This window comes from Macrotis lagotis, chromosome 1, assembly GCF_037893015.1.
Source record: "Macrotis lagotis isolate mMagLag1 chromosome 1, bilby.v1.9.chrom.fasta, whole genome shotgun sequence".
Classification (NCBI taxonomy): Eukaryota; Metazoa; Chordata; class Mammalia; order Peramelemorphia; family Peramelidae; genus Macrotis; species Macrotis lagotis.
In genome coordinates this window covers 408,865,735-408,877,743 of record NC_133658.1, presented here as the reverse complement: position 1 = coordinate 408,877,743, position 12,009 = coordinate 408,865,735, and the positions used below count along the sequence as shown (strand labels likewise).

Sequence of the window (12,009 nt, the reverse complement as noted above, 5' to 3'; positions counted from 1 at the left end):
AGTTAAGGGAATGAGGAAGTATTAGAAATACCTTTTGAAATAAGTTTAGGCCTCTGAGATGGCTAAAATCTATGGAGGATACACTGGAAAGTCTGTTGGACTTGTGAAGGGAAAAGAAAGAAAAATGATAAGAAATGAAATCCTAAGAGTAAAAGAAGGCTCCCTTGAAAGAACCATTGTACATGTTCACCAAAAATGAACCAACTCACCAGAGTGTGTTAACAACTTCTTTTTCTCCTCCCTCCCCCACCAAAAAGAGCAAATTAATGAAACCACCATTTTTTTTTTGACTTATCTAGCATCATCCCTTACCCCAGGCAAGTAGGCAAGTGACTATTTTTAGAGCTGTCATGGCAACACTTCATTGATGGCCGTTTGGAGATGAGACACCAGCTGTTCTGACTCAGCAATGGCTGTCTTCCCCAGGTAACAGAAGCCCTAATGTGAGTTTCCAGTTGACTGTGTTTATTCTTCCTTCTTTCCTTTCTCCTTTTCTTTTGACCCTAATGATTATTTAAAAAAAAAATTAGACATCTTTTTTCATTGGAATTTTATTTTATTTTTCCAATTACATGCAGTGGTAGTTTTTCTATATTCATCTGTTTGCAAATTTATGAATTCCACATTTTTCTATCACCCTCCTCCCTCTCCATGGCAGTGAACACTAGTAAAAGTTGTACTTTTGTGTACAAAAGTTGTACATTTGTGTTTAACATATTTAGATATTAGTCATGTTATGAAAGAGGAATTAGAACAAAAAGAAAAGAAAAAACCATGAAAAAGGAAGGAAAAACATAAAGAAGTTTTTAAAACGGGAACATAGTATGCATTCAGAAATCATTGTTTATTCCTTTGAAATGTGAATGGCATTTCCCCAGCAGGTCTCTCAGGGTTGTCCTTGATCTCTGAAATGCCTAAGGACCTAAACCATCGTAGCTGATCATCTCACAATGTTGGTTCAGCTCGCTTCACTCCACTTCAGTTGATGTAATTCTTTCCATGTTTCTCTAAAGTTTAATCACTCATGGTTTCTTATAGAACAGTAGTACTCACAGTATTCATGTATTAAATTGTTCAGCCATTTCCCAGTTGATGGACATTTCTCAGTTTCCAATTCTTTGTCACTACAAAAAGAGCTGCTATAAATATTTTTGAACATGTGAGATTTTCCCCATATTTTGTGATTTCTTTTGCATATAGACTTAGGGTATGATCAGTTTTATTGCTCTTTGGATATAGTTCCAGATTGCTCTCCAGAGTGGCTGGATCAATTCACAGTGCCATCAGTAATGCGTTAATGTCTCAATTTTACCATATCCTCTCCAACATTGATGATTTTTTCTTTTTTGTCAACTTAGTCAATATGATAGGTGTGAGGTGGTACCTCATAATTATTTTGATTTGCATATCTCTATAATCAGTAGTGATTTGGAGCATTTTTCATATGAATACATATAGCTTTAATTTCTTTATCTGAAACTTTCTGTTCAAATTCCTTTGACCATTCATCAATTGGGCAATGACTTGTAATATTTTAAGTAGACATCTTCAAAACCAGGTCATATATACTGACCTTAGAATTTCTAAAATTATGAAATAGTAGGACTGGTGAAAGTCCTAAAGATTATCCAGTTAAACCCTCTCATTTTATAGATGAGATAATTGAGGTTTTAGAGAGGGGAAAGTTTACATTAAAAGCAAACTCTTCAACCTATTAAGAATAAGAATATTCTGAATTAATTGGATTCTTCATCCTCTTTTAGTGCAGTTTAGAAAAGAGAAGTGGATAAAATAAAGTAATTAACAAACATTCTGTAAATGCCTACTTTGTACCAAGCTTTATATTAGACATGGAAGGTATTTAAACAATAAAACATATCCTCAATAGCTTACATTCTAATGGAAAAGATGGCAAGGAGAAAGAGATAGGCAAATGGAAAAAAAAAGAGTATGAATAAAAAATTAAGAGAAGAAGAAAGAAAGAAAAAGAAAGTGAAGGAATGAGGAAGGGAGGGAAGAAAGGAAAGACTTCCAGTATGACTGTGACCCTGAATCTCAGTTTACTCATTTGCAAAAATGAAGATGATGCTAATTATACTTCCGTTACTGAATTGTTGTGATGCTCAAAGCAGATGGTTTATAAAGTGCTTTGCAATCATCATTCATATCCTTAGTTAGTAGCAAACTAACCACTAACAACCATTACCAAGGAGAAGTTCCATGGGGATTTTTAAGTAACAGACTCATTGGTAATTAGTACTTTGCATGCAAATACATGCTGTATTTTCTAAAATGGTTTGTTCTTTCTCCAAGCTAGGCCAAATAGTTCCCCAAGGAAATCTTGTTTGCACTAGGAATTTAAGAGTTTACATTTATGTGGCACTTTGAGGTTTGTAAAGTTCCTTCCTCACAACCACCCGTTAAGGTAGATAGTGATAATAATTCACATTTATTTGGCACATTTATTTTAATGACTGCAAAGAGCTTTTCTAAGAAGAATCCTTCCAAGGAAGTAGTACAGGTATCCAATTTGCAGATAAAAGGCCCTGATAATCAAATGTTCTGCTTAGGTCTGGAAGCATCTAAGTTGATTGTGTGGTCAATACCACAATGGTCTTTCCATTGGACCAGGCTGCTTGAGTAAATACTTTCATATAGATGGCTGCAGAAAAAAATTTCTGTGAACCTCAGGCCCAGTGAATTGTGTCTCTGAATATGGAGGATAAGAATTAATACAATTTCACTGTAGTTGATTTTTTTCACTCATTTTATAGTATGGGGCAGGAAAGCATATGGTTCAATATAAAAATTCTTTCACTGTAGGTTGTTTTCATTCACAGATGTTAAATCTGTTTTCCAGTGGAAAGGATGACTTCCCTGGAAAATCATTTGAAAAGGTTTTTCCAATAGAGTCCATGTGCTCTACTGAACCATATGAAAAGGGGGAGGAGGGGACTGCAGCTACCCTGAAACCCAAGAAAGAGTTCTTTGGTGGGCAGAGGAGGCGGGGAGGTGGATTTTGTATACAGAGTCAGCAAAGAAAATCATTTAAATGGTATTTTGGGTGGTAATTAGTAAATTTTTTTAATGTCCCATATATTTAGACTAGACTTAAACATACAGACGAGAGGGGGAAAATCAGACATTTACCCAAAGAAAACCACCTGAGGGCTTTTACCTCTATCTCAGATGCCTTTCATGGTCATCAAATACAAATCTGTATTGTGTTGTACCAGATGTTTGATTTAATATTTTTAGACACTATTTTAAACAGAGTTACTTCTGTTGATCAGAGTTCTTGATATGGAAGAATATTTTTAGGCTCCTTATTCAAGGAATTCCCTTTCCCCATGGTTGGTTGTTAAGCGGAAAGCTAACATCCAAGCCCTTCCCTTCTGTTTTAGTTATTCCTTTGTTTTCAGGAGTGGACAGTTTGGAATCTTAGGGAATTCTTTTTGTAACACCCCTCACCCCCACCCGGCCTGAGTCCAAACAGGAAACAGTCCTTTGCAAGGAGACATTATGGAAAAAGGACAACAGATGGCCAACAACTTTGAGTCCATAGAGTTAAAGAATGGTCCAGTTTATCCCAGATCCTTTAACAATAAAGGAGTCCCCTCTGGTATCCTTTGCCCCAGAGAAAGGAAGGAACTGTTGCTTGGGAAGGATGGTTTCTTTGATTCTCTGCTTATTTGAAAGAAATACCCTCTAGGATAGCTAAGATATTTGTTCTGTCACCCTCAGTGACCAGATGTTTGAGAATTTGAGAATTCAATATAGGGATTGTAGACTTCATTTGGAGGTGTCTTGGAAGTTGTCTAGTTCAACTCCCTCATTTTACAGGTGAAGGACATGGAGAAATTAACAAAGTCACACAAATGATGGTAATGTTGGTGAGGGGAGAAGGAGGGGGAGGAAGAGGAAAGAAAGTAAGTTCTTCCCTAAGATTAAATGTAGTTTTGTACTCTCCTAAGGTCCTATCCCTTCCCCTGTTTCTCTGTTCTCCTACAGAGATTGCCACCCCCCCCAAAAAAAAGAAAACACCTTACAGTTATATAGTGCCCTAAAGTTTAGAAAGTGTTATGTGTATGTTCATACATGTGCAATTTAGACTTTGCTAGTTTAACACTGCAATGAGATTTTTGGGGATACCATAAATGTGGAGACATACGCACATACACACAAATATATTTCTACATTTGTATATGCATGCATGTGTGTGTGTGTGTATTCACATTGAAAACCAAGTAAGTGGTTAAAAACTAAGTAAATGGTAGATCCAAGATTCAAATTTAGGCTCTTTTAATTGAAATCCAGTGCTCTTTCGAATCACTTTCCAATCAATCCACAATCCATTTTTAAGTATCTCCTATGTGCTAGGCACTGTGCTAATTGATGGGATAGAAATGGAATAGTCATTGTCCTCAGAGGGCTTACATTCTTTCTGGAGTAGACAACTTGTATGTATTTAAGGACATAAATAAATACAAGAGCATTTGGATTGGGGGGGGGGGACTCTAGAGGGATCAGGAAGAGCTCTAAGTAGAAGAAGAAGAGTTGAGATATGAAGGAAATAATGGATTCTGTTGGATGGAGTAGAGGATAGTGCATGCTCCCCAGATACTGGTAATAACTACTGCGAAAGCATAGAGACAGGAAATAAAGTGTGAGCATCAGTAGCAAGATTAGTTTGACCTCAACCATAGGGAGCAGAAAGGAGAATGAATCTAATGGGGAAAGGTAGATTGGAACCGACTTCTAAAGGGCTCTGAAAGTTAAAAGGAAGAGATTATGTTTGTTCCCATAAGCAGTAGGGAGCCAGTGGAGTTTATTAAGTAAAAGATGGATAACAATCATATCTGTGCTTTAAGACAATTAAAAAGTCAAAAAAATAGTTTTGCAAAAGGTACTGAGTTGCCATTCCTGAAAAATCCATTTTTTATGAAGTTTTACACACCTTGTTGACTTTCAGTCATTTTTAAGACTGAATAAAACAGACCATATCTTGGTCAATAATATACAGTATAGATCAATGGCTTGAGAATTATTTTTGAGAACTGGCATAAGAATACTAATAATAAAACAACCTCAATGTCCAGCAAAAGAGAAATAGTTATAGAAATTTTGATAGAATACTGTAATGAAATTAATACTGAATAAGTATAAATAATAAAAAGAAATCTAGAAGGGCTTTTATAACATATTGTAAAATAAAAAAAAGACAAGTTAAATTCATAAGATAAGTAAATAAGAATAAACAAAAACTCCTGATAGGGACTTCAGAGAAATGATTGACATAGTGTTATATTTAATGCTCTGAAATTCACTTATTTTAATGTAAATAATCATTAAGCAAGTTAAATTATTTATATGGATGTTTAATATTAAGAATTGGGGGGGAGTGGTTATTTTTGGTTATATTTCTGGTTTTGGTTTTTGGTTTTTGCTAAACCATTAACATTTAAACTTAGTAAATCATAGTATCACACTAGAAGTGTGGAACAAAAAGCTTCTTCTGTGCAATTAAACATCTTTATAAATACCATGACAAAAATATACCACTCATGACTTCCAGTCACAAAGTGTTTTGCCTACATTATGCCATTTGCTTCTCATGACAACCTTGTAAATACAGGTAGTATGGTAGTCTCACTATTTTATAGATGAGAAAATTGAGACTTAGAGAGGCTAAGTAATTTCGAGATCTCATAATAAATAAATAGTAGAACTAAAGTTCAAATTCAAATCATATGATTCCAGATCTATAGCTCTCTGCATCCTATACCTGATAACTAAAGGGCTCTGTATTGTTGCTTCACCACTACTCATCTTTTACATGAAGTGAAGCAACAATACAGAGCCCTTTAGTTATCAGGTATAGGATGCAGAGAGCTATAGATCTGGAATAGTTTGTTTTTGTTTTTGAATGAAGTAACTGCCAACTGTGGCCCATTTAAAATAAACTTGTGATTGATTCAAATGAGATTGAGGTTTCTGGGCCAAAATTCAGCCCTCTCAGCAGGTACCACCAATTTCCCCCTTCAACTGGCCCAGTAGCAGTAGGCCACCCTTGCTTTTTATTTCTTGGCTTCTGCTCATTGCAACATGATTTTGTGACAGGATTATGATTTGTGAAAAGCAGAAGGTCCTCCCACCCACCTCCAATATGTGGTTTAAATACTTTTTGAATCTTTTACTGCTTTAAGAATTCCTTGGCAACTTATAAATCTGTTCCACGATGTCTCATATCATTGATTAATTTTCATAGGAAAAGACATCTTGAGTAACTCTTAAAAAGAGACTAAGGCTTATTTCTTGTTCAACTATTAGGAAGTGTAGCTAATTAACTTTATTTAAAAAGTCTAATTTTGTCCACGGGATCAGAGGGGCAGCCCGCCAGGGGGTGGCCCTCCAGGGCAAAGGAATGGCAGCCCCAGGGCACTGGGAGCCACGGCTCATAGCAGCAGAAGCAGTTTCCTGACCTACACCCTGGGGAGCACCACGCACAACTTAAGGGAAAGGGTTGGGGGGGAACCTCTGCCAGAGCAAGCCCGTGAAGCCCAGTCCTCAGGGCACACAGCGAGCAGCATTGGCCAGGGTAGCCCAGATCCAGGAACCAGAAGCAGGCAGAGCTGGTAAGCAGGAACCCCCCAGGCCATGAGCACATTGAGCCTAGGGAGGGGAATGAAGAGAGACTGATGAGCTCTGTCCTCTGCCCCAGAACAGGACTCTGGGGTTCTGACCACATTCAGAGCCTGATCGTAGTCTAGGCTCCCCCATACAACAGCAGAGCCCCCCCCACCTCAGCCCCATTGCAGAGAGGGGTGCTTATGGTCATTCACAGACCAAGAGGGAGGACAGAGCCTCACACACTGAGATCCTCTTGGGGGTGTCCCAAAAGCTCAGGAAGCACCCCAAAACCAGGCTCAGGCTGGGAAAATGAGTAAACAGAGAAAAAAAGAGAATTGAGAAATACTTTGCCTGTGATTCCAAGAAGGATCAAAACACTCAATCTGAAGATGAGGAGATACAAGCTCCTGCATCTAAAGACTCCAAGAAAAACAGAAATTGGGCTCAGGCCATGACAGAGCTCAAAAAAGACTTTGAAAATCAAGTGAGGGAGATAGAGGAAAAATTGGGAAAAGAAATGAGAGAGAGGCAGGAAAAACATGAGAAAGAAGTCAGTAGCTTAGTCAAGGAGATCCAAAAAAATGCTGAAGAAAATAACATGTTAAAAACCAGCATAGGTCAAATGGATAAAACAGTTCAAAAAGTTATTGAGGAGAAGAATGCTTTAGAAAGCAGAATTGGCCAGATGGAAAAGGAGATAAGAAAGCTCCCTGAGGAAAATAAATCCTTCAGACAAAGAATAGAACTCAAGGAGATTGCTGATTTTACGAGAAATCAGGACTCAATTCAAAACCAAAAGAATGAAAAATTAGAAGAAAATGTGAAACATCTCATTGAAAAAACAACTGATACTTCTGGCCAAGATGGCGGAGAAAAGACAGGCACAGTTCTAAAGTCTCCTGATCGTTCCCCATCTATCACATGAAACAAACCTCTTAAAAGAAATCCGACCCACAAAACCCAGAAAGAAAAGCCAGGAGAAAGAACATCTACCTCAGGATTTGTCTCTGGCAGCAGCATTGGCCAAATTCGGGCAGTTAAGTCTGAACTCAGAGGGAGGATCAGCCCCAGATCAACCAGATTAACAGCTGAATTGGAACCAGGAATCTGAGAGCCCGAGAGCCGGACCTGCTGGATCAGTGGTGGGGCAAGACGGCAGGGGCTTGAGTCAAGTAGGGAGTAGAGGCACTGGTGTTGGTGTTGTCCCCCGTCCCCCGGGAGCTTGCAGACAGGGCTCTGGGGAGAGTTCCGGTGCAGGAGAGCTATGGACACCATCCCTGGGCTCCTCTGTTCTGAGGTCAGAGCCCAGTTACAGCTCAGACCTCTTCCCTGAACAAACAATTGCAAACTAATTCTGCCTCAGGCCCAGGTGTGTGAGGAGAAGAACCAGCCCAGCTGACAAATGACCTCAGGCCAAGTTAAAGAGCACCATTGACTGAAGGCAAAAGAATTCAATAGCTCCAACTCCTCCCTTCAAGCAAAGGGAGAAGGCCTCAATCAAGGTCACAGACACTCCAGAGAAAGCAACCAATACCTCCTACTGGCCAGCCAGAGAAATTGCACTCAGTGAGTAAAGACTTTAACGATCCCAAGCCCCTGTGAACCAGCCCCTCCCCAACTCAAGCAAAATGAAGAAGGGTCAGTGGAAAGGTGGATCCATAGAAGAATTCTTGGAAGGGAAAGACCCTAACTTAGAAAGACCTAGAACCTCTGAGGAGAATACGATCTGGTCTTCAGCACAGAAAGACTTCCTTGAAGAAATAAGGAAGGAGCTTAAAAATTTGGGAGAGACAATTAATACCTTGCAACAAGAAAACAAAACCTTGGAAAGTACAATTGGACAAATACAAAAGGAGAATACATCTCTCAGATCATCAATTGGACAAATACAAAATGAGACTAATTCTCTCAGATCCTCAATTGGGCAAATGCAAAAAGAAAATAATTCTCTCAAAACCTCAATTGGTCAAATGGAAAGCTCTTTCAAAAGTAGAATTGACCAATTGGAAAAGGAGTTGCAAAAGGTTAATGAAGAAAACTCCTCCCCCCAAAAAATAATGGAGTCTACAGAAACTAATGACTCCATGAGACAGCAAGAGTCAGTTAAACAAAATTAAAAAATAGAAGAAATAGAAGAAAATGTAAAATAGCGCATCAACAAAACCACTGACCTAGAGAATAGATCGAGGAGGGGCAACCTGAAAATTATAAGACTGCCTGAAAACATTGAAGAGAAAAAAAGCCTGGACTTAATATTACAGGATCTAGTGATGGAAAACTGCCCTGATATCATGGAATGGGAGGGCAAAATAGTTATTGAAAGAGTGCATCGATCCCCACCAGAAAAAGATCCTAAAGTGAAAACACCAAGGAATGTTGTGGCCAAATTCCAGAAGTATAAGATAAAAGAGAAAATCTTGCAAGCAGCCAGAAAGAAACAATTTAAATATCCAGGAGCCACAGTAAGGATCACGCAGGACCTGGCTGCATCAACATTAAGGGATCGAAGGGCCTGGAACAAGATATTTTGAAGAGCAAGGGAGCTTGGAATGCAGCCAAGAATCTACTTTCCTGCAAAGCTGAGCCTTCTCTTCCAGGGAAAAAGATGGACATTTAACGAAATGGAAGAATTCCAAAATTTTCTGATGAAAAGACCAGAGCTAAACAGAAAATTGGGACATCAAACAGGAGGTTCAAGAGACACATGAAAAGGTTAAAAAGGGGGAGGGGGGTAAAAGGAAAAAAACTGCAATCCAGTAAGTTGAAACTGGCTATATCCTAGCATGGGGGAAAAGATTCTCATAAATCTTGAGAATTGTAACTCTTAACAGAGAGAATGTACCTAGCCAGAAGTGATGGACATTTATGACCTATCCATGAGACTGTTATCTAAAGAGATGTAACTGGCTTTAACCCCACTTGGGAGAAAGACTCTAATAACTCGCAGGAATTTTGACTCTATTCAATAGAATATACTGAACTAGAAGGGACAGACAGAATTTTCTATGACTTAGATAGAATGATCTAAAAAACACTACCTCCTTAAAAAGACGGACAGGAAAGAGATAGGAGGAGGGAGGGGATTGAATGGGGTAAATCTCATTACACTAAAAGGTACAAAAAACCTATGGTAATAGAGGAGAAGAAGGGAGCAGATGAGAAACACCTGAATCTTCTTCTCATCAGACTTGGCTTAAAGTCAACCTACACATACTCAGTTAACTTATAAAACATCTAACCTTTCAAGTATTAAAAGGGGAGAAGGGGAGGGAGGGGACGGAGAAAGGGAAGGGGAGTGGGGGGGAAGGGGAAATAACAAAAGGAAGGGAAGGGAAAGGGGAAAAAGGGAAAGGGGAGGGTGTGATATAGGAGGGCAAACACACTGAAGGGGGTGGTATTCAGAAACAAAATACTTGGGAATATGGATAAAGGGGGGAAGGGAGAAAATACAAACAGAGGGAAGACAGCATGGAGGGCAATAAAGAATTAGTAATCGTAACTTTGAATGTGAATGGGATGAACTCTCCCTTAAAACATAAGCAAATAGCAGAGCGGATTAAAACCAGAATCCTACAATATGCTGCTTACAAGAAACTCATTTGAAGCAGAGAGATACATATAAAGGTAAAAGGTTAGAGCAAAATATATTTTGCTTCAGCTGAAGTAAAAAAAAAGCAGGGGTAGCAATCCTTATCTCAGACAAAGCAGCAGTAAAAATAGCATTAAAAGAGATAAGGAAGGAAACTTTATCCTCCTAAAAGGTACCATAGACAATAAAGTCATTTCAATACTGAATATATATGCACCCAGTGGGGCAGCACCCAAATTCTTAAGAGGAGAAGCTGAAAGAACTACAGGAAGACATAGACAGCAAAACTCTACTTAGTGGGAGACCTCAACATCCCACTCTCAGATCTATATAAATCAAATCATAAAATAAACAAGAAAGAAGTTAAGGAGGTAAATAGATTGTTAGAAAAATTATATATGGTAGACTTATGGAGGAAACTGAACGGGGATAGAAAGGAATATACCTTTTTCTCTGCAGTACATAGAACTTATACAAAAATTGACAATGTACTAGGACGTAAAAACCTAATGATCAGCTGCAGAAAGGCAGAAATAGTGAATACATCTTTGTCAGATCACAATGCAATAAAAGTCATATGCAATATTAGGCCAAGGAGATATAGACCCAGTACAAATTGGAAACTGAATAACCTCATTTTAAAAAACGAGTGGACCAAAAAACAAATTATAGAAAGAATTAACCATTTTATCCTAGATAATGATAATAATGAAACAACATACCAAAACCGATGGGATTCACTCAAAACGACTCTGAGGGGATATATTATAGCTCTAAATGCTTACATGAATAAATTGGAGAAAGAGGAAATCAATGAACTAAACATGCAACTAAAAAAATTAGAGAAAGAACAAATCAAAAATCCCCAATTAAATACCAAATTAGAAATTCAAAAAAGTTAAAGGAGAAATTAATAAAATTGAAAGCAAAAAAACTATTGAATTAATAAATAAAACCAAAAGTTGGTTTTATGAAAAAAACAATAAAATTGCTAGACCTCTGGTCAATTTGATTAAAAAAAAGAAATAAGAAAACCAGATTGCTACTATCATAAATGAAAAAGGTGAACTCACCACCAATGAGGAGGAAATTAATAATTAGAAATTATTTTGCCCAACTCTATGCCAATAAATTTAATAATCTAAGTGAAATGGATGAAGAGTTACAAAAATATAAGTTGCCCAGGTTAAATGAAGAAGAGATTAAATACCTAAACAACCCTATCTCAGAAAAAGAAATTCAACAAGCAATCATTAAACTCCCTAAAAAAAATCTCCAGGGCCTGATGGATTCACAAGTGAATTCTACCAAACATTTAAGGAACAGTTGGTTCCAATTCTATATAAACACTTTGGAAAAATAGGGAAAGATGGAACCCTGCCTAACTCTTTCTATGAAACCAATATGGTGCTGTTACCTAAACCAGGAAGAGTTAAAACAGAGAAAGAAAATTATAGACCTATTTCCCTGATGAATATAGATGGAAAAATCTTAAATAAAATCTTAGCAAAATGATTACAAGTTTTCACTAGGATAATACATTATGATCAAGTAGGATTTATTCCAGGAATGCAGGGTTGGTTCAATATTAGGAAAACTGTTAGGTTTAGAAATCATATGATCATATCAATAGATGCTGAAAAAGCTTTTGACAAAATACAGCATCCATTCCTATTAAAAACACTAAAGAGTGTAGGAATAAATGGACTCTTCCTTAAAATAATTAGCAGTATCTATCTGAAACCATCACCAAGCATTATATTCAATGGGGAGAGTGGGGAGAGGCTAGA

The 12,009-nt window shown here is 37.6% G+C and overlaps 1 protein-coding gene across 5 annotated transcripts in view; it reads left to right on the top strand.

Moving 5' to 3' along the window:
* ARHGAP26 (Rho GTPase activating protein 26) overlaps positions 1-12,009 on the top strand; it is a 504,960-nt gene that overhangs the window by 454,609 nt on the left and 38,342 nt on the right. Inside the window, exon 21 of one of the 5 annotated variants that reach the window (XM_074212713.1) lies at positions 300-415. The exons of the other annotated variants lie outside the window; for them this stretch is intronic. Coding sequence (XP_074068814.1) covers positions 300-333 — 34 coding nt within the window. The 3' untranslated portion in view covers positions 334-415. Of the gene's footprint in view, positions 1-299; positions 416-12,009 lie in introns of those variants that run through there. 5 annotated transcript variants of the gene reach the window in all.